The following is a 23,666-nucleotide window of genomic DNA, read 5'->3' as shown; positions in this document are numbered from 1 at the left end:
ATACATAATAACCATAATACATATTTTCTTCTTTATTATGTGTTTTCTTTTTTCTTGAGAATTCTTTTACTATATGTTTTGGAGGAAAAAACCAAAGATTTTACTCCTGGAAAATTAGAATTTGTATACCACATAATTACATCTCATATTTTAATTGAAGCTTTGTTTAAAAGAAAAGAATATTGGGGGGCTTCCCTGGTGGCACAGTGGTTGAGAATCCACCTGCCAATGCAGGGGACACGGGTTCGATCCCTGGCCCGGGAAGATCCCACATGCTGTGGAGCAACTAAGCCCCGTGCGCTACAACTACTGAGCCTGTGCTCTAGAGCCTGCGAGTCACAACTACTGAGCTCACGTGCTGCAATTACCGAAGCCTGCGTGCCTAGAGCCCGTGCTCCGTAACAAGAGAATACCACCACAATAAGAAGCCTGCACACTGCAATGAAGAGTAGCCCCCGCTCATCGCAACTAGAGAAATCCTGCACGCAGCAACGAAGACCCAACACAGCCAAAAATAAATAAATAAATTAAATAAATACATTTATTTTAAAAAAAAAAAAAGACTATTGGGGACGTACTGTGGGAAGGAATGAAGTCATGTTTCCTAAAAATTAGGGCTAAGGTTGCAGAATCCTGAAATCGGATTGATCTCTGTTCACTTCCACATCCTTTGACAACTATGTCAGTCAGTATTCAGTGAAACACACAGTCAAACCACTGTAGTTGTTTTAAGTAGAAAGGAATTAAATACAGGGAATTATTCCAAAATTTTTGGAATAGCTCATGCAGAGGGCTCTAGGCTGAGTCTTTAAGAATGAGTCCTAGAACATGATGAAATGGATCTGCTGGAACAGCTACTATCTCCCGACCACCACTGGAATTATTGAGTCAAGAGCACACCACTGCAGCTGTGACCCAAGAATGGGGATACTAGAATCAAGTCACTGCTGCTACTGCCGCCGCCTGTGCCACACATGCATAGACGCACAGGACGCAGAAGAATAGACCCTGGGAAACCGCTGTAGAAATATCTGCTAGCTATAAGAGCCAAAAAGGGCAGGAAAATGGCTTCTAGCTAACTTTGTAATATTTTGATTTATAAGAAATATATGTTTTTTGCCCTCATTCCTGACACAGAGCTCCTAAAACCCTTGGAATTTCCTTACTGATAAAAATGATAAAGATATCTTTATTAGTCATAACAAGCCCCTTTCAATCACACCTGAGTTATATTAATGAAGTGACTTTTGGTTAGCTTCAGGATGAAGGCTGGTTGCCAGGGGAACCAACCACATGATTAGAGGAACTATCAGCCCATCCCCCGACTTCTGGAAAGCTCCGTGCACTTCCCCCATACCTTGCCCTATAAAGCTCTTCCATCTGGCTGTTCCTGAGTTGAATCCTTTATGATAAACTAGTAATCTAGTAAGTAAAATATTTTCCTCGGTTCTTTGAGGAGAGGGTTGTGGGAACCTCCAATTTGTGGCAGGTGGCTCAAAAGCACAGGTGATAACCTGGACTTGTGATTGGCATCTGAACTGGGGAAGTGGGGTGGGGGAGTCTTGTAGGACTGAGCCCTCAACCTGTGGGGTCTGTTGCTGTCTCCAGGTAGCCAGTGTCAAAACTGAATTAAATTGTGGGACACCCAATTGGCATCTACAGAGAATTGGAAAATTGCTTAGTGTGGAAAAACCTACACATCTGGTATCAGAAGTGAAGTATTGAGAATGAAGTGTACAGTAGGGAAAAACAGGTTTTCTTCACAACCTTCCTCCTTCCAAATGTGTTACGACTGCCTCTAATAGACAGAACCTAATTTGCATCCAGATTACAGATACAAAGGAACGTGGTCAACATAGTTTTCAGTTTTCCAGTCTCAAGTTTACATAAAGGCACTCTAAAAGGAGAGTGGAATGGACCTGAGCAGGCCATTCTTCAGTATCTATCACAGACACTGTGTCACAGTCCTAATATATTATATTTGTGCATTCTAAAATTATACAGTGCCAGAAAAACATGATGGAAGTTGCCCTCTTAGGGAAATAAACTATTTTAAGGAAATGTATTCTATTGAAAGCAGAGGAAATGCAAGTAGTGTTACCTGGCAACTTTGAATATCAATGAAATGATTAAGCATACAGTTTCCATTTATTCATGAGCTATAGCTACACATTGACAAATTTCCAGTCATGTGATATTACAGGAAAGGAGAAAAAGAATCTGACGTGTAGGGCTCATTTGATCTTGAAAGTATTGCAAAACCTGTGCTTCCCCCAAGTTTATTCATTCTCTCCAACCCCCGCCTCCCCAAAAAAAAATCCAGGAAGAAAGCCACTCTGGCTTGTATCACATAAAATCTGAAAACTCTACAAATACTAAGTAAAGTGCTGCAATGGACTAAACAATGGCCACCCAAAGATATCAGGCCCTAACGCGTGGAACCTATCAATGTTATCTTATATGGCAAAAAAAAAGTCTTTGCAGATGTGATTAAATTAAGGATATTGAGATGGAGAGATTATCCTTGTTTATCCAGGTGGGCCCTGAATGCAATCACATGTATCCTTATTAGAGGGAGGCAGAGGGAGATTTAACACAGATATATAGAGGAGAAAGTGATACGAAGATAGAGATTTGAAGATTTGACCTCAAAGATTAGAGTGATGCTGCCACAAACCAAGGAATGCCAGCAGCCATCAAAAGTTGGAAGAACTAAGGAAGAGATCCTCCCCTATAGCCTCCAGAGGGAGCATGGCCCGGATGGCACCTTGATTTTGGCCCAGTGATACTGATTTTGAGCTCCTGGCCTCTAGGTCTGTGAGAAAATAGACTTCTGTTGTTTTAAGCCACTCAGTTGACAGTAATTTATCTCTGCAGCCACAAGACAAGTATTTCCCAAGTGCTGAAATATCAGAGCCTACTAACTCAGTTGCTTAAGGCAATTTTTCTCCAGGGACATGTTGCCACAGAGCACCAGTGTGTGCCAGTTGTAGAGATGTGAGTGTGAGTCGGAGAGAGAGCACACTGCTTAAGGTCACACAAGACAGACAGTGATGCAGCAGGGATTTAAAGTTCAGTTGCTCTGATTCCAGAGGCTGTGCTTTCTCCACTCTACCACACTGCTCCCTGAAAAGTGGGACAGAAGTTCCCTTGTGTCAGCCACTGGAGTCACTCTCCACTGCCCTCCTAGTAGGAACCCTGGTTTCTTGCTCAATTTCTCCCTCTTCCTCATACCACACCTATTCAACAAGGAAGCCATTCCTATCTAAATTCAGTTACGGTTCTTGAATCCATCTCCTCCTCCCACCCCGTTGTCACTACATTAGTTCATGCCTTTAATATCTTTTCCCTCAGACCATGGTAATAATTTACCAACTCTTTCCACTTACTGTCAACGGTTCCCTGTTACCTAAGGTATAAAGTCCAAGAGTATAGCATGACACAAACAACTTTTCATTGTCTGACCCCAAATTACTTCACCAGCTTTATTTCTCCCCACGCCCAGGGTTCTAGTTACACGCTAAATTTTTAATTCTCCTCCCATACACTAGGTCTTCACAAATGCATGGTTTTGTACACGCTGTTCTTTCACTTGCCATCACTCTTACGCATCCTCCAAGATTCAGTGCAAATGTCACCTGTTTCATAAAGCCTTTCTTGATTTTCCCAGGCAACCCTAAATTCTTCCTTTATAACATGTGCTGCAGAGCATATACCAACTGGATCATGAATTCCTCAAGAGTAATGCATGATATACCATGGGCTTCACATTCTGGTTCAGAGCCTCCAAAGTGGGGTATGCAGTACCTGTTTGGTGTGCATAAAGTAAGTTTGAAAACTTTAATTTTAAAAATCTAATTTATGTTTATATTTTTCCTCTTGTTTTAAATTTTGATATTTTTAATATTTTATAAAATGAACATAATATATACCAGTCGTACCTGTATATAATTTTTAAAAAAGAAATATATATGAGGGGAGTGCTTACTAATTTTTTTTTTTTAACTGACAGAAATGTACAATAAAACATTTGGCAACCACTGGTCTTGCCTATTTGAGGAGATTTAATAACAAATCACCCAGATGCAGCAGGCGAAGGTCTTTATCTTCAAAAAACCAGTATCTAGAACAGTGCTCCACACTTGGCAGATACTCTGTGAATGTAAAATGAGTGAATAAGTAAATGAGGAATACATTTTTAGCATGCATGTTGTCATGGAAGAAATAAAACATAATCTTTTGATGCAAAAGGGCTTGAATTAGAATCCCAAATTTCATACTTTTCAAGTTTGTGTCTTTGGGTAAGTCATTTATCTCTTTGAACTTCAACTTCGTCATCGGTAAAATGAAGATAATACAACGAGCTGGTTGTGAGAATTAAAAGAAATAATAAATGTAAGATGCTTATCCTATTGCCACATTAAGCACTCAGTAAATTGAAGCTGTGTTTACAGTTCTGTATGGCAGTAAGTCCAAACCAGAAGCCCCTTGTACCTTGTAGATCCACCCTTACTTCTACTCAAATTATTTTGCCTTACAGTCACCCAAGGAAAGGACCTGTGTCCTTAGACATGGATGAGTTACATGGATGAAATACGGGTACTTTTAAAGCCAGAGAAGAATCTTGTAAGTTCAGGGTCATTCATGCCCTTCCTCATTCTGCCACACTGCCAGAGAGGTTTACTGGATATTGGCAGAATTATTTCAGAACACCTCAGAAGAGAAACAAAATGAAGTCACCTTTCTTTAGGGCTTAGACCTTTGTGCCTCTCTGAGCTCATCTGGGCTGAAGGGTGGCATTGCTCCTGAATGACTTACAGGTGGGAAGGGGGTGATGAGCCTCTTCTTCCAGTCACTGAGGGAGGGAAAGGCTCCCTGAGCAGGGGGTCATCATCTTCTGTGACCTGTGAGAGCACGGGTAGGTCCAACAGAACTTCACAACATCAGAGAGAGAAGGCTTAGAGAGAAAAATTACGTTAGGCTGGTAAGTCCTAAGTGAGATCAGAGCAACTGAGAGATTTGTTTAATAAAGTGTTAACCTATGAGGCTCTAACAGGATTGCCTCTTCCCAGGCCCTCCCCAGATGGAATAGGAGGTTGTATGGCAGGAGCCTCTGGCAGATTCGTAAGGGATTATGAGTTGTGGAGAGTGCAGCTCAGGTGCCCACTGAGTCCCAGTAGGGCAAGACAGAAAAGGCAGAGAATCAAGTGCTACAAAGGGAAGAAGTCAGGGTAAGCAAAGGATGGACAGCCTTTGTGGGCTCTCCTGAGTTAAAGAGGAAACAGTCACACTGAATGGCCTTGGGGCTCCAACCCACCCATCAGCTCTTAGTTGGTAGCTTCTCTTCTGGGAAATCCTTCCTGATCCCCCAATACAGAAGAGCTTGTGTTCTGAACCTTCACCATCTCCATGGAGGTACCATCTTGGGTCTGCTCCTCCAATTTGCCTTTCCCACAGTCGGCTCTTGGACACCATATTAGGGGTAGAAAAGGCTTGTCAGCCTAGTCATAACTTTAATTTAGCTAATGGCACCATTCAGAAGAGAAACAAGAGGATCACTTGATTCCTTGTTCTTCTTCCTTCCAAAGAGTCCCAAGTCTTGAACATTTCACTTCAAATTTTTTTCTCAAGTCTGTGCTCTCTTCTCCACTTTGTCATGACCTTAGTTGGCCTTCAATATTGTTCTCTTCAACCATAAAAATCCTTTTCTAGTCCCCAGTCCAGTCTCTAATTTGCTCTCTCAGTGCTTTTTCAGAAATCCACATCTGATCCTGTGACCCACCCCTCAAGCTGCTTTGGTGACTCCCCTCCTCTGCACACTGAAAATTAATTTCTGGCCAATGTTTAAAAATCTTAACATGTCATACACAATTCATATTAAAGTTTTTGTTAGTTGTTTTTTTTTTTTTTTTAAAGAAATTAAAGATCTGGCCAACCCTGGCCTGCATTCAAACAAGGCCACAGTTGGCCAGAGCTGCGCAGCTGCTGCCTTCTTTAGATGGGACCTACTTTTCAAGTTCAGCACAATTCCCACCATGCCTTATTGTCTTTCCACATGGGCCAAGTATCGGTTGCCATTTATCACCACTTTTGTGGTGTTGTTTTCTTTTAAGTTAAAAGGAAAGTGAAATATTCTTATACCTATGTTTCTGTTCAAGTAGGGAAAGCAAAGATAGACTTGAAATAGAAATGCATTCAGAAAATGAGAAAAAGTAGATTCTTTGAGGTGTGAAGACCATTTCAATTTATTTAATATGCATACAAGGTGTGTCCAGGTCAACATAACACCATTTTTAATAGCCTGCTTACTTCATTCATTTGTCAGCGAAAACTGTCTTCTAAAGGCATTTAGTTTTTGACCCTGACATAAAGGATGGAACCATAATCCCTTAACATGACAAAGGCCTTCACCTTACCAGCTCTTGTTTTGTTTTGTCTCCACCTCATCACTGATACCCTTAATCCATTCTTTCCAGACAACTGCCGTGCTTGGAAATAATAATAACTACTACTGAGCCTCTTCTATCTACTAAAAATAGATAGGTGTAAAAATAGGCATGTTTCCCAAGGAGATTTGTTTCCTAGTCACTAAAGTGTTTCAGGAGCAGGAAGATATATCTAGAAAATCTAATTTGAGGCTTAAGAAGAATGTTTAATGTACACTTAGAATTCTATGCCTGATACTCTTCTAAACTCTTTATACAACACCCCTAAAAGATAGGTTCTGTCCATCCTCTATTACAGTTGAGAACACTGAATCCTAGAAGAGTTTAGGAATCCTAGATAACATGGTTAGTGAGAGACTCAGGCAGGAACTAAATTCAGGTTTCTCTTGTATCAATGATCTTGACCTCAGCTCTTCCCCAAAAGTGTTCCTTGGTCTACAATGCATTTCTCTACCGTTATGTTCAGTAAGCTTTTACCAATTCTCAGTGACTCAGCTCAAATATCCTCTGCTACATAAAGTCATCCCTGAATCCCTCTCCAAAGCCTTCAGCTTCTTCAAATACAACATTCATTCCACAAATATTTATTGAGTTCCTATCTGAGATAATATTCGTAGAGAGCTTAGAGCAGTGCCTGGCACATAGTAAGTGAAGGAGCAGTCTATTATAACCACTACTACCCATTTACACTGCGTTGTAATTGTTTGCAATTATTTCACCTCTGATGGCGCTCATAATCTGGAAGGAAATAAAAATGATCAAAGAATGCTGGGCCCATTCATATGTAGGACAATAGAAAATTATTTCACAAACTATAAGAAAACCGAAACCCCTTTTAGCATAGTATCAGAGGATTTCATCTGTATGCGAACACCAAAGTCTGAATGAATAATGATATGCTTTGAATGGGGTAATGCCCTAGAAAAGAACCTCGAGTGACCATTGAAAACAACAACTCGTTAGAATAGAGAAAGAAAAGAGCAATAAATAAAAACCCAATGGAGGACAAAATAAATAAGCTGTGCTGGGAGGGATCCACATGGAAGCATTATGTTCCAGAAAATGCCAAGGACAGAGTCACAAAGAGCCTAGTTTTGTACTTCTGTGAATTGAAGATTTTAAAAAATCTTATTGCATGAGAATGTTGTAGGAATTAAACTAAATGAGATAATCTATGTGAAAAGCTTTATTCCCTGCCTGTCATTTGATAGGGCTATCCAGAATATTAGTTCTCTCCTCCTCAACACTCCCCTTCTGAATGCTGGTATCCAGCCTATTTTTTTTTCTTTTTGTAATAGTGTTATTGATACATAATTCACATACCTTATAACTCACTCATTTAAAGTGTACAATTCAATGGTTTTTGGTATATTCACAGAGTTATATAACTATCACTACAGTCACTAGAACATTTCCGTCATCCCCCAAAAGAAACCCCATACCTTTTAGCTCTCACCCTGACACCTATGCTTCCCAGCACTAGGTAACCACCAGTCTAATTCTGTCTCTGTATATTAGCCTGTTGTGGATATTTTATATAGATAGAATCATATAACATGAGATCTTTTGTGACTGGAGTCTAACACTCAGCATAATATTTCCAAGATTCATCCATGTTATAGCATGTATCAGTACTTCATTCTTTTTTCTGAATGAATAATATTCCATTGAAGGAAATACCATATTTTGTTTATCTGTTCACCAGTTAATGGACATTTGTGTTGTTTCCACTTTGGAGCTATTATGAATAATGCTGCTATGAACATTCGTGTACAAGGTTTTCTTTGAACACTTTTTTTCACGTCTCTTGGGTATATACTCAATAACAGTGGAATTGCTCTATCAAACCAGACCACTGTTTTAAAAATCCATCCTCCACAACGCTTTCTTGACTCTATAATTGTTCAAAATTGCAAAACTTATATTACTCTGTAGCGGGCAAATTCCTCAGAAGCTCCTCATTATATAAAGAATAAGATACAAATTGCTTAAAATCAAAATGACCCACAGGATCCTTTAAGATTTGGCTTCTGCATTTCTCCAAAGAAGACATACAGATGACCAAGAGGCACATGAAAAAATGCTCAACATTGCTAATTATTAGAGAAATGCAAATCAAAACTGCAATGAGATATCACCTCACACCAGTCAGAATGGCCATCATCAAGTCTACAAACAATAAATGCTGGAGAGGGTGTGGAAAAAAGGGAACCCTCCTACACCGTTGGTGGGAATGTAAATTGGTACAGACACTATGGAGAACAGTAGGGAGGTTCCTGAAAAAACTAAACATAGAGCTACCATATGATCCAGCAATACCACTACTGGGCATATATCCAGAGAAAACCGTAATTCAAAAAGATACATGCACCCCAATGCTCATAGCAGCACTGATAAAATAGCCAAGACATGGAAGCAACCTAAATGTCCATCAACAGAGGAATGGATAAAGAAGATGAAGTACATATATACAATGGAGTATTACTCAGCCATAAAAAGGAATGAAGTAATGCCACTTGTAGCAACATGGATGGACCTAGAGATTGTCATACTGTGTGAAGTCAGACAGAGAATGACAAATATCATATGAGATCACTTACATGCGGAATCTAAAAAATGTTACAAATGAACCTATTTACAAAACAGAAACATATGTAGAAAAAAACTTATGGTTACCAAGGGGGAAGGTGGGGAAGGAATAAATTGGGAGATTGGGATTGACACATACACACTACTATATATAAAATAGATAACTAATAAGGACCTACTGTGTAGCACAGGGACCTCTACCCAATACTCTGTAATGACCTGTATGGTAAAAGAATCTAAAAAAGTGGATATATGTACATGTATAACTGATTCACTTTGCTGTGCACCTGCAACTAACACAACATTGTAAATCAACTCTACTCCAATAAAGATTTAAAAAAAATAAAAGCACTAAACTAACAAAGATGAAAAAGAAAAACAAACAACAACAACAACAACAAAAGATTTGTCTTCTGGCCAGCTTTCTAGTTTATCTCCCAACATTCTGCCTCCTGCACCCAAGGTTTAAGGGAAACTGAAATTCTCCAAGCATGGGCAAAAACTTCAGCCAGACTTGGAATTGCGTGCCTGCTTCTGCCTCTCATCATTTTATCTAAACCTTGGGGTCCTTAGCTATATTATAAAACCTGCACTGCCGAGTTGTTAATAAGGTTAAAGGAGGTACAGTATATAAAGGGTCTGGTACATTGTCTATCTTCAGTAGTTGGTTTTCTATTATTATCATTATCATGGTCATCATCATCATCATCATCGTGTTTCCATGTCTTTGCAAGTGCTTTTCTTTCCAATTAGAAATTGGAATGCCTTCTTACCTTTTCTGCAAAATGCATTCCTTCAAGTCTCAGCCCAGATGTCACCTACTCTACACCAGAGAGTTACTGCTTTTATTTTTCTTTATTTACCAAACATGTATGTGCTGCTCACTGTGTTCCTGGTCTCTTTCACAAATCCTCTTTAACAGTCCCATGAAGTAGGTACTGTTATTCTTTTTTTTTTTTTTTTTAGATGAGAACATTGAGGCACAGAGAGATAAATAATTTGCCCAGATCACCCAGGTAGAAAGGGACAAACGCAGAGTCTGCTGGCAGGCAGACCTTATGAGAGGTATCCTCCAACCAGTTTTTTTTTTTAGTTTTGTTTTTTTTTTTCTTTAATAATGTTATATTGCTTTACAATAAAACTGTGGGGGGTTTGCTTTTCTTTTTTTAAAGAACGTAATGTTTGTGGAGCTCATGAATCTAAATACACCAAGTGGCCCTGGAGGTCATGAAAGTTGACAGGGTGGCAGTTGCTCTCCCAGATCATAGCTAAAGCTCAGTTTACTGTTCTCTTGGAGGAAACTTTGCTAAGTCACGAGCACCAGTGATTTCCAGTATGAGGCTTTCCCTGTTTCTAAATGAACAGGCTCTGAGAACAAATACCTTTGCACAAGCCACTCAACCTCTCCAGACCCCAGTATTTCCCCATTTCTAGCACGGAAGTGGCTTGCCTGGCTTGTCTTCTACACCTCTATTGTTCTACAGGGACTTGAGGGAAGATCATAATGTGATTATCATGCCTGTTATTCTCCCAGGCGCTGTGCTAGTCACATTACATAGATTATCCATTAAGCCGTTTAATGTATTTAATCCTCATTTTCAGAGAAGGAAATACAGGTAAGAGAGAGAATTGTGCAGCCCCATGATTGACAGGGTCCACATGGAATTAAGGGGTTTCCCAAAGTGTAATAGGGAAGAATCTTTGTATCCTATTACAAGTAAATCACGAAAGGGATGTTGCCTATAAACTTAAATTATACATAATGGCCCTGGGAACCCTGCCTCCCAGGTAATAAGGGTGAGATTATAAGATGGAGATGGGAATAAGATTTAAAATGTGTGTTATATTAAGCTAAAAACTTGCTACACGGGCAAGTCCCAGATTTGCCCCCAAGTTTTCTAACAGTGAAGATATAATTCACATTATTCTTTATAATAAATCAATTACCTAAGATGACACAATTATTAATACTGAGATGAGATAGAATACTCTTCATAGTTTCCTTATAATCAAAATATTTGAGGCTTTTTTGTTTTTGTTTTTGTTCCTTTAGGTTATTTGCTCTGGAACAGGCTGAAAAGATAGTCTTTAGGAGTTTAATCAGTATTCACTGTTTTAGCCCAAGTTATAAGGTGGTAAAGACCCTCCTAAACCTTATATGACAGTAAGGCTCAGCCATGGTCTACTGTCCTGCCACATGCCTCTGACAGGTGAAATTTGGATCATGGTGGGAAAGGGACTCACTGAGACTCAGGCCTTTTTTGAGGCCTCCTTTATAGTTTGGACCAGTATTTATCAGAGGGATAGTAGGAGAGGGTCTGGGTATTTCTTTGTAATTCAAAGAAGTATATTCATCATTATATATTTCCATGCATCTCCTCTTTTCTACTAACACAGATAATGAGTAAATGCAATTTCCTAACAGCAAGTTCATTAATACATACATACATACATATATATACAGAGAGAGAGAGAGAGAGAGAGGAGAATCTTAATAATAATGTTAAAGTAGCCCTAGGCTTACCTTAGCCTGCAGGTTGCCCTACTGTCCTCCAGGGGCACTTTGATCTTAATAGCAATAATGAGAAATTGCTTTCATTATCCAATAATGTTCTTTAGGTTTTCATTTATATCTCAAATACATCTTTGTATTACCAGATAATTCTGTGTGTTGAACGTATACAGGGGAAGTTTATCAGAATACATCTGAATAAAGAAAGCACAAGAGAGGTAGGAGCCCATTGCCTCCTTGATCTCCTTTCCCAGACATGCTCCAAGGGCCAAGAAAAACTCATTCCCTGGACCTTAATTGCCCTTTGCTACTCCCAAAGTAAAAAGTCTTGGCTCACAAACTCAAAGGGTTTCAGGCAGAAACTCTCTGCAGCGTGGAAGGCACATGCTCACAGTGTTGTAAAAACCCCAGAGTTAAACTAGACTTTTGAACACCTATCACATTCCCTTATTACATTTTCTTAAATCAAATTTCTTCCTCTGAACTGCTGTGCTCACTGCTCATTTAATTGAACTTTTGTAGGTATCTATTTTGGAATGTGAGTTTATTTGTGCGTCTCTTATTTACATACAATTTTGATATCTTTTATATTTCCTTCAATCCCTTACAAGATTAATAAGGTGTGTTGGTCACTAGGATGAGATCTTTTAGGACAGGTCTACTTGGGATGGGGTTTGAGGTGGCTCAGACCCACCCCAAACTTTGGGGGCAAGGGAAGAAGATACTTTGGAACTCTGGTGGGGCACCATGATGTAGGGAGATTGAGGATGCCACCCTAGGCACCTACCGAGCATCTCTGGAGGGCAGTGGGTGGCAGAGGCAGGTGAGTGCCCAGCTCAGCCTGTTGCTCCCAGTGCTTAGGGGAGGCCTCTGCCCTGCCAGGGTCTTTAAGGAGACTCTGGGCCCCAACTTCCCGTTCCAACCAAAAACCCTGTGAGGAGGTGAAGAGCCACCTTGGTTCTGTCAGAACAGTTAAAGGTTCCTTGGCCTCTTTGGTTTTAAATAAATTTGTGTCTTTGAGAAAAAAATTTATAATTTTCAGAGAGGCCTAAAGTGAAAATGAAAAAAAAGAGAAAAAGAAAGTGAAAATGATCAGGAACTGAATATTGATTTTTCTCTCTGGCAATTTGTGGATGAGTTTTGTGTTGTTTTGTTTTTTGGGTTTTTTTCCAATGTTAAGAACCCAAAAAAGCATTTCTCTCTTACAAATCAGTATGGTCTCCAACTTTTGGAAACTCTCTCCAGTTAGGTTAGCAAAGCTTACTCGGGAACAAAAATCAGATGTGGTCCCTGTATTGCCAACCTCTGTAAGCAGGGCCAGAGTAAAACTGCAGCTTACGACTGTATTCAGAGAGGTGTAGTCCCTTTCCACTGTGCCCTTTGCCCAGACCTAATGCCAGCTTGGTGGCATCAAAGAAGGTACATGAAGAAATTATGACTTGGATTCCTGCATCTCTAAAGGGATCAACTGAATCAGAGTTCAAGGAAAAACAGGTTCACCTACTTGAGGTTTGTCTTCCAGTTTAGAAATCTCTAGGTCTGTTGAAACAGAGAGATAGAACTCAGGGGTGATATGGTTTTTTTGTAGTCATTTGTTACAGCAGCCCTCTGAAACTAAGGCAGTCAGGAAATGATTGTCTCTCCCCTTAAGATTTATAATCTCCTACAAGGTAGAGCATGGCTAAGGGCTTAAGAGCTGTGGTAACAAGCGCTTCAAGAGTTTAGGAGGTGAGAGAGCAAGAGATCTTATTTGTGAATAGGTAAAGCCTCAAGTAGGGAGTAGCCTGTGAATATCCAAAGGATGGACTGAATTTGACAGGGAGAAATGGGGGGATGGGGAGAGAAGGGTATTCCAAGCAGAGGGAATGATGGGACAAAAGGAGCCAAAACTTAAGGTGTTCAGAGGATGTGAAATGGTTCAGCTTGGCTAAACTCACCTATGGAATAGAGGTCTAGAAAATTAGGTTAGTGTTAGACAGGCCCAGAAACAATGAGTGTATTTTAACATATGCCTGTACCAGAGAAATTTTGAGCTGGTATCATCCAGCCCGGTACTGTTATTTTATATATAGAAAAGGAAATGAAAGGATCGACATACTTTCCCCAAGATCCAATAGCCAGGTCTGGAATAGAGTCAGGACAAAACTCCAGATCTTTTGTTTAGCAGTCATTCATCTTTGCAATAAATTTCTGTCTTTCAAATGTTCCTTACTTTCTGACCTAATTTTGAAAATTTTACTACTAAATATCAATTAACTGTTACTTTTTGAGCCCCAGTTATTTATATTCAGTGTTAACTACCTACCTGGTTATGGGTTAGAGACACACACAGTAAATCTTTTCATAAAAATTCCTAGTGGTGTTGCTGGACACCCTCCCAACATTCCCCGCCATCTTTCCTAACTTTCTATAGCCCCTCTGCAAGAAAAGAAGATCTAAGCAAATAGCCAGGTCTTAGTGTATGTTTTGTAATGTAAGATAAATATAGAAAAATCACCATTTAAAGTATTTTATTTCTAATAGAAAAATAACCCATTATCTCACGACTCAGCTATCTCCTGTTGACTTTCTTTTTTTTTAAGGCCATACAGCTTTTTTTTTAAAAAAAATATTTATTATTTATTTATTTTGGCTGCGCCAGGTCTTCGTTGCGGCACACGGGATCTTAGTTGCTTGCGGCATGCAGACTCTTAGTTGCGGCATGCATGTGGGATCTAGTTCCCTGACCAGGGATCAAACCCAGGCCCCCTGCATTGGAAGCGCATAGTCCTACCCACTGGACCACCAGGGAAGTCCTCTCTTGACTTTTTTTTTAATGAAATACAATATATCATAAAATTCAAATACTGTGGAAAAATAAACGATAGGAGCTCTCTTTAGTTTGCTTCCAGGTCTTTCCCCAAATATGTACATCACCAACAAATTGTCTTTCCCCACCCCCCCCAAAAAAAGTGTACATTTGTAAATGTTTTTCTTAATGTATCATTATACAAAATATCCTGTGCCTTGTTTTTTAATTTTCCTTAAAAATATTTCTGGAAGCTCTTTGGGTATTGCAACCTACAGAACCATTTCTTTTTAAAAGGCTTTATAATATTCCATTATAAGAGTTTGCCATCATTTAGTTAATATTAGCCATCATTTAGTTAGCCCCCTATTATTTCCAGTGTTTTCTTGTTACAAACAGTGCTGAACAACATCTTATACATATATCTAAAATGTCTTTGTGAGTGTATGCACAGAGTAAGTTCCTAGTAGTGGAATTACTAGGATTTATCCTGCTATTCCGTTTAATATTTTCCCCACCCCACTGCAGTTAGAATCAAATCCAATTATCTTGATTTAGCAGTCAGCCAAGACCTGACCCCTGCATGCCTCTCCAACCTGTCAGTCACTCCTTCCTTATGACCTAGAGACACACCAGCCTTTTGTCTTCGGTCCTGCAAACTCATTTCTTACTTTAGGGCATTTGTACTTGCTCTTGCTTCTTGTAACACTCTGCAAAAGGTAGCTGACTCTTTGTCACTGTGGTTTCAACTATTGATCTAAAACAAATAGACTGGTGGTTATTACTCCAGTAAAGATGGGTTTATCCAGGATCAACAGAGAATTGCAATTCCTGGTGTGCAGCCATGACAAACCACATGCAAGTCATCGCAGAAAAAGAGAAGGAAAACACTCTGATAGAGGGGAAAAGGAAGTGGGTAGGGCAGTAGTAAACAAAGAGTCCATGGCTTTTCATTGATTTAGTAGTTGCCAGGAAAAAAGAGAAGTCTTTCTTCTTCCTATTGGGCTCTGCTGTGGTCCCTGGTCAGGAGAGCTCCCCCTTCTGGTCTCCTGACTCTATTTAATTGAGGTTTCTGTGTATTAATTTTTTACACAACACATAGTCACCTTCTCAGTGAAGCCTTCGGGGGTTTACATGAGCACTGCCATCTCCTCAGATGATGCTATTTAATTTTAATTTTAGGACGTCACCTTATATGAAATTATTTTGTCTTCTCCTCTGGAAGGTGAGCTCCAGAAGAGCAGGAGTCCTGTCTCTCTTCTTCCCCTGACTCCCACGAGCTCAGAAGATCACAGGCTCATGGAATATCTAGTAAATAAATGGTCAAAGGATAAGTGTATTTAAAATGATTAAATAGGCTGACAAATTGCTTTCCAGGTGAAGTCACTAGCTTTCACTACCACTGACAATGCGTGTTCTGAATACCCTCAACAGCACGTAGTACTAGCAAGAATCTACCATTTTTGGCAATTGTCCACTTTAAAGGTCAAGAAATAGGGACTTACCTTCCATTTTAAAGTAATTTTTCTTCAGACACTGTTAAGAACAAATCAGATATTTGCTTTTAACATAACCCCAACTCCATCTTCAGAAAATAAACAGGTAATAACAGACATTATTTGAATAAGAAACATAGTAAGTAAATGAGAATTCCTCATACCAGTTTAAAATTGATATGATGCCTGAGTACTGAGAATAGTACTCAGTTTAAAAATGGAATCCTTTTAAGGCAAAAGTAGGACTTATCCTTGCAATATATAGCAAAACATTTGCTGGATTTTCTCACATTTGATTCCTTTCTCACTTCCCTCCCTTCTTTCACTTACTTAATCACTTAACTCTACAAATATTTATTGATTACTCACAGGTCCAGGTACTGTGCTAAAATCCTTATCTCTCATCAGGTCACACCCACCTTCCACCTAAAGCCTGCCAAGTCTTTTGGTCTAGGTTTTACCTTCAAATTCACTCAGACTTGTACTGCGGAAGTCTCTAGAATGACACCCTTAAATGGAGAGATGAGGAAAGTCTGTACATGGAATGTTTGGGAGCATCAACTTATAAATTAATTTGCTGATTATATATATATGTATATATATATATACACATACATATATATATACGCTATATATATATTTGTACTGGATTTTTAAAACTCTTTAACTTTTTATTATACCCTCCTCATTTACAGAGATGTTTCTCGCAGTTCTCACTTTTCAGTGGTTCCAGGAACCTGACTTTAAATGAAAATATCCTCTCTTTGGACTGCCTTGGAGGTGGGGAGGTACAGAAAGAGAAAGAGAATTTTCTTCCTGACCCTAATGTCCACCTAATTTTTAAAGCATAGGTTCCTTATTATGTTTTAAGCTTACAATTACATGCATAGATTATATTATCAGATGCCTCCATGTCTCATTTCATTTTTCCTAACTTGTGAGGAATGAGTGGAGGAGGGATGGACAGTAAAAAATACTTTTCCCTCTGAGAAAAGAAAGATGGGTGTATATGGAAGCAGAAGTTAAAACACTGCTGTGAGACTGGGGGATCAGTAGAGGTCAACATTACATTTAGCCCTCTCCTCAAACGTGATTCTGTTGCATCTACCACCGTACAATAAATAAAGCGAATTTCTCACGCATACAAATAGTTTTTGCATTGGACCAGTTGGTCCAGTTCTCCCATCTGCTAACTTCCTTCCCCCCTTTGTCTCAGTTCATTAACTTTACCCTTTCCCTTACCCAAACCCTCCACCTAACCTCCCTCCCTCTTCTGGCTACTAGTCACTCTCGACTTTACGCCACCCTCGTCCTCAGCATCCCCAGCCAGCAGCTGATTGGGGAGCTCTGCGGGCCGGGCCCCAGGTTAAAGTAAGTCAAAGCCAGAGCTCGGAGGTGAGTGACCTGGAGGGTGCGGCGGGGGCCAAGAGGTAAGAAGTGCGTTCCTTTCACGTGGGATTTCAGCGCAAATTTGTCTGGAGTTCTTGCGAGAGAGCTGGCAGGTTTTACTATTTATCACCTACTCGCCAAGCTCGCCTTGGGGCTGCACTCGGTTCTCGGAAACTTCATTCAAAAGCCAGGCTAGGCGGCCCACGAGGTCGGGACTGGGGGGTTGTGAATGACCTCGAGGCCACTTCCTCCCTCTCCGAGCCCGTCCTCTACTCCCCTGGTCACCTTCACGAAAACAAAACTGCCCCCCAGGGCTAGAGAGGTCTCTCTTTCTCTCAGTCTCCCTCGCAAAGGGTTAATTTGTCAGATCGCACGAGGGGGAGGAGATTTCCCCGTAGACAAGTAAAAAGGGTGATGGACAAACGTGCGGGCACTAAGACCGCAAGGCATTCGTTTCCTCCTACTGTGGATGCGGACGCCCGGAGGAGGAGAGTCCCAGAGCGAGGAGCTGGGAGCGGAGGCACAGGCAATGCTCAACCCCGACCGTAGCTGAGAGAGGCTGGGGGAGACCGATTGCCGGAGACCGAGCGGCGAGGGGAAGACCTAGGGGGGTGGGTGGGGGAAGCAGACAGGCGAGCACTCGAAATCAAGCGCTTTACAGATTATTTTATTTTGCGTAGAGAACACGTAGCGACTCCGAAGATCAGCCCCAATGAACATGTCAGTGTTGACTTTACAAGAATATGAATTCGAAAAGCAGTTCAACGAGAATGAAGCCATCCAGTGGATGCAGGAAAACTGGTAGGTGATGCTTTCGCGTGATACTGTCCCCGGGAGCCCTGCGCGTCTTCCCGGTGTGCCTTCATGTCGGTACTCCCTTTCTGGGGCGTGAATCGAGCGAGGAACCGCGACCAGCAGTGAGCGGATCGCTGAGTTCCCGGGTCTCCCGGGTGCAGGAGACATTGGGGCTGCATGAAGCGCGTGAGTCTGTGGGTGCCCCTGGGTGAACCGTGGCTACACATGCATCTTTAACATAGATTATATAACATAGACCATATATGTGTACATAGAGTAGATGTCTGTGCTACAGGGAAGGCGGGAGAGATGCCACAGTCCCTACCTGTGCTACTCCTTGTTTTCCTCTAGATTTGGGTTTTCTTGCTTGGCCTCCCGCTAGCAGAGTGTGAAAGGCAGTGGAGGGAGGACCCAGTCGCCTGCTCCCTTTAACCCTCTCCGGCCCGCCGTCCTCAGCTCTCTGGTCCTCGCCCTCTCCCCATCCTTCCTGCCCTTCCTTTCTCCTTGCAGCTCTGCTACTTCACTGTCTTCCTCTTTGCTGCTCCCCGGCCGGATTCCTCCTTTCCTGGACCCCTTTCCCCACGCGGATCCCTTTCCGGTTTCATAAAGAGACGGAGGCGGGGAGTGGGGGAGGAGGGGACAATGAAAACAGTAATAAAAATGAATGAACCCGAGCGAGTGGAGCCACGCCATTATTAAGTTTGCTTTACGGAAACGCCTTTTGGACACACTCAATTCTAATTCAGTGGGAAGCTGCTGACTGGAGTTGAGACACGGATTAAAAATCTCTGGGTCCGCAGAGTCCTTCGGGGCTCTTCCCCAGACAAACTTCTAATCCGGGAAAGCATCTTTCTTGTTCACTGTGTCCCTCCGCCAGTCCTTTTGAAAATCCCTGTGTGGGGAGCGATCCTGTGTCACCTTGCAATATTTAACAGGGGGAGGGTGTGTGTGCTCATCTCGCTTCTTCCCTGTAGATCGAGCTGCTGTGGCAGACATTCTCTTACTCCTCTTAACCCCGGGTCTGGCGATCAGTAAAGAGCAAGCCGGCGCACCCCCAAGCTGGGCAGCGGCTGGCAGCCTCCCAGGTGCTGAATGAGAGGGTCCGGCCGAGGGGGCTCCCTCCTGGGATCTGGGGGATCCCGCCCGCCGCGTGCGCGAGCGCGTGCCCCCGGCGCCCTCACGACCTGCCTTCCCTCCCCCATCTCATCAATGGGAAACCAGAGACGCCGGCGCGCCGGGGGGCCGGGGCGGGGGAGCGGTGCAATAGGGGGTGCCGTGCACCGGAACCGGGGGACGGGGGTTCAACGTCTTTTTCTCCGGCCCCCAGGAGTCGCGACTAGTCTCGGGAGGTTCGGCCGCCGCTCCCGCCTCCTCCCTCCCGGCCGGCCCGCCCGGGACCGGCGGGCCATTTGCGGCCGCAGCCCGGCCGGGCCCGCCCCCTGCGCCGTGCGTGCCGACTGGGCCCGGCCTGTTGGGGCGGGCGCGACCGGCCCGGCGCGCGGCCCTGCGCGCTCACACTCGCTGCGGCGTGGCTGGGGGCTTCCGAGGGCGCGGGGGCCGGAGGGCCGCTGCCGGAAGCCAGGAGGGGAACGCGATCCGCTCGGGAAGCCGGGAAGTGCGGCGGCACACGGGGCGTGGGGCCGGGGCGCCCCCTGGGCCGCCGAGGCCGAAAGCGCCGAGGGTGGGTCCGGAAGACGGCTGTGCACCGGGAGGCTCGATCCAGTAGGAGTTTAGGCATTTAAGGCCTCGGCGCTCCGGGAGGCCAAGCCCCCTAGGGCACCACCAAGGGAACCTTCTCCAGCGGCATTTCCTCCTCCCGTGAAGGGAGTGGCGCTGAAGGCAGGGTGGGGGCGGTGGCCCGGGGTGGCGGGCGGCACGGCGAGCCAGCCGAAGGCTCTGGTCTTCTCTGCAGCTGTTAGTCGCGCGTTCGCTTGCCACACAGCTCAGCCCATCTTCCTCCCCCGTTGGCCCTGCACGGTCTGTGGTTTCTAACGTCTGCCTCGTCTCCAGCTTGCTGCACCCTTGTTGAGCCTGCGTCTGGAGCCGGTCTCCTCTCGCGCCGGCAGCTCGGGTTCACTGGGGGCCAGTGCCCCTCCGCGGTGGATACTGTCTCTTACTCACTTGTTGCCTTTTCTCTGAGGCCACTGTCTGTGGCTCCTCCACCTCCAGGTACCATTTCCCGCCTCTTTTCTCCGCTCGCTCAACAAGTACACTCTGAACCGGACAGGGCCTAGGCCTCTGGGGACTGAAAACGGCAAAAGTGAGCCAATTAATCTTCGCTTGTTGGGCTCCTGCCACTCTTTCCTCCTAGCTCTTTATCTGTACCTTTCATCTGGCAATGTCTTTCCTGGCTTTTCTTCATATGCCTAAATATCTGCATGTGTGTCTGTGCCTCCTATTAGACCATCATCTCTTCAGGGCATTGGTTCTCGTCTCATTCCAATCTTGATTATGCGGAGCACCTCGAAGAGTGCATTGTACATGGCAGATGCTGGGGAAAAGGGTTGTGTAGTGGGTTAAGATGATGATGGGTGTCCGTTTTATTGCCAGCACTACCTGTTAATACTCGAAGCTTAACATACTTGGCCTCCCCTTGCGTTTTGAATACTGTGTCATAGTCACACACTAGGGTTTCCCCTTCCTGACTTTTTCTCTCTTTGACCTTAAGTGTCTTGCTTTCTTCTTTTATCCCAGGGTGTATGCATTTCTCCCAATATCCTTGGGTCCCAGTTTTATAAGCCTCCCCCCAAAACCTCAACAGCCAAAAAGTCTTGAACCAGGTGTATAAGAAAATGAAGATTTCCTTTTCATTTCCCTTGTTAACAGGAGAAAACTCCATAACCACGGCTTACACCCTCTTGGGGGCAGGGGAAGTTTAGGAAACACAAGGTCTTACCTTTCCCAGACTCATTAACTAAAAATGACTTGAATAGCTTCTGGAGGAAAAACACAATGTTGTGAAGTTTCTACTCTATTTTTTGACAAAACACTTTCAGTGGTCCTTAAAAATCCCTTAGACATAGCCTCAATTTAGAGGCTATGTCAAAACTAAGTTTAGAGAATTATAACTTCTCTCTCATAAGTTACACTTACTGTCTTTTGAAGAATTGTGAGGAAGGCCAGGAGTGCTGTTTTGTCAGTATGCTGTCTGAACTACCTTTTGAATATTGTTTGAAGGCCTTTATTAAACTTATCCTATAATCCACATTCATTACCTTATTACATATTAGTGTAAGGGGACCCATTTTTGGAGTGGTGTTTTTATAAACTAAAGGGTTCAACTGAGAGAAGTTTATCAAGTTAATTGCTGCTTAAACAATGATTAACCCTGTATTCATTGTTCTAGGCAAGGGATAAATACTATAGACTGTTTTAGTCTTCTAGCAGGTGGTTTCACATGTAATAGATTAGAAAAGCTATGGAAATGCAAAGTAATAAATGTTATGCCTTGGAGAATCATCCTGAGCCACATCTTGAAACTATATGTCAAGTTAAAAATATCCTGGGTAATATTATCTGGTAAATGAAAGTGTTTTGCATGAGGTAGAGGAAAATGCCTGCTTTTAGCTCAACAGCATTTTTGAGTTCTGATTTTACACAGAAAAGCCCTTGTGATTTTATGGCATTGAAAATAGAGGCATTTTGTTCTTTTATGAGATGTCTGGCCTTTACCTGTTATTTTCACGAATAGCTGACTTAATTTATAAGGGCTGCCATCAAGAGAGCAAAACCGCCTAGTGATTGGTAAGGTGACATAAAATTCATTGAGTGAGAAGGGCAGCTGGGCTCTGCCTTCTCTTTCAGCAGCCTGTCAGGCCTGTGCTAGCAGCGGTGGATGCTAGTTGCTCCAGTTGTAATTGTCTGGCCAATGATGATTATCTTCTGATGTCGGCTGACACGGTGTCCACCAATAGGAAAGCAGGAGGCCTGTGCTGACTGCTGTAACATTATGTATGTGAGGTGACGTCATCACAGGGCTTGTCTAGAACCTCACGAAACCCTCCCCCGCTCCCCTCTGGCATCCTCCACATCCAGCTTTGTATATTTTTCTGACTTTCTCCCCTCCACCCGTGGTAATGGTTATAAGGGTTTTATTGTTTTTATATTTTGAGTTCTGTATTTGGGGTCTATAAGATAGTGTAGGAATTTTTAGAAGTAAATACTGTCTGGCTAAGGAAACTTTATCCACAATTTGGTTTCTACTAAGGAAAAATAGTAAAAGAAACACTATTTATCAGTAAAAGGAATTGTACATCTTTGTGTTCCTTCTTATATGTGAGGTTTGGAAAGTAACATGTACGATTTCAGTATGAAAAAACATAAAAGTATTATAAGCCTGTGTTAGATTTTTACTCAAAATATAGCATCATAATGTCTATCAAACTTTAGAATGCAGGCTGTTGTTCTTCCTGTAGTGACAGTTGCTTTGCATTGATCTTTAAAATCCTCCTTGTGACCTGTTGTATGCTTTTGTAAGAAAAGTGTCTGGAAAACAGTACAATCTGTGGTCATGAGACAGAAAAGGCCACAGTGTCTCATTTAATCAATGACACTACAGCAAATACAAATTTGGTCAGCTGTCTAGGAAACTACTGTGTCCACATTGTACATAGTGTGTTGCTTGCCACTTATTTTGGAGAATCACAGTTCATATTAGCCTTAAGATTGAAAATCCTAAGTATGAGGAACTTAACATTTCATTCAATAAACTTTAGAAAGCACTGAGATGTTGCCTAATATGTAATAGGTTAAGAATGAGAACACTGAGAAAAAGTATACAGAGGAAAATTGGAATCTGTTATGATCCTAGAAAATAATGAAATGTTCTGAAGGAACTTTAATCTGAACTTTTATGTAGCTTTAAAAAAACGATGTATATTCATGCAGTCTTTGATTTTTTTTTTTAGGATTTCCAGGGATAATGCAAAATTATTTTATGATTATCCATCTCTATATTTGCATTAGTAATAAATATTATGCGTATGGTGGTAAAATGTTTACGTAGGCCTTTTGTTAAATTGGAAGTTAAATTTTGTGGTCTAAAGAAGGCTCCTTGGTGCTTTTAATGTTAGATGATAATAATTCTAAAAGTGTCAGGATCACATTGGAATTTAACTCCAAAGTCAGTCCACTCCAGATCTAAGAGTTGTTTTGCATATTTCCTTCTAGGGAGAATCTATCTAGTCAGCGGGAAAGTTTTGAGAAGGATGGAGACTTAAAAATACTTAGGAGAGCATAAAATAACCGTCTAGCCTGTCTTAAGCCAACAAAATAAAATGAAGTAGTACAGCAAATCAAAAATTCATCTTTGGTTCAATGATCTGGATATTTCAGTTCCAATATTTTCTGAGATGAGTTATCTAAAAATTGTTGCCATGATTCACGTAATTTTTCATGTCTGGATACAGGTGAGCTGAGCTGGCTTTATTAACAGGAATCAGACAACAGTCCACACAATTTGCCTTTGCTCTGTACCTTTATTCTTAGCTTCAAATCTGTCTGCTCCACTTACTTTCCATTTATCTTTGTTAGAAGAGCACAGGCATTTATCTGGGAAAGTTTACCTTAGAAACTTTTTATTATTTATTCCTATTCCTATTCCTAGATATTATTCCTATTGATAACCTAAGGAAATCTGAATGAAACTATAA

The 23,666-nt window shown here is 42.0% G+C and overlaps 1 protein-coding gene across 5 annotated transcripts in view; it reads left to right on the top strand.

Moving 5' to 3' along the window:
* Positions 1 to 551: 551 nt before the first annotated feature.
* ELOVL6 (ELOVL fatty acid elongase 6) overlaps positions 552 to 23,666 on the top strand; it is a 155,825-nt gene continuing 132,710 nt past the window's right edge. The window contains exons 1-2 of one of the 5 annotated variants that reach the window (XM_082389204.1): positions 552 to 17,226; positions 17,901 to 18,021. In XM_082389204.1, the coding sequence (XP_082245330.1) occupies positions 17,933 to 18,021 (89 nt within the window). In that variant the 5' untranslated portion in view covers positions 552 to 17,226; positions 17,901 to 17,932. The other 4 variants (XM_082389203.1, XM_082389205.1, XM_082389206.1 and 1 more) reach the window with 4 other exon arrangements.

This window comes from Balaenoptera borealis (genome assembly GCF_965194805.1).
Source record: "Balaenoptera borealis genome assembly, chromosome: 4".
Taxonomy (NCBI): Eukaryota; Metazoa; Chordata; class Mammalia; order Artiodactyla; family Balaenopteridae; genus Balaenoptera; species Balaenoptera borealis.
Note: the sequence above shows the minus strand (reverse complement) of the source record. Positions and strands in the feature narration are given on the sequence as shown.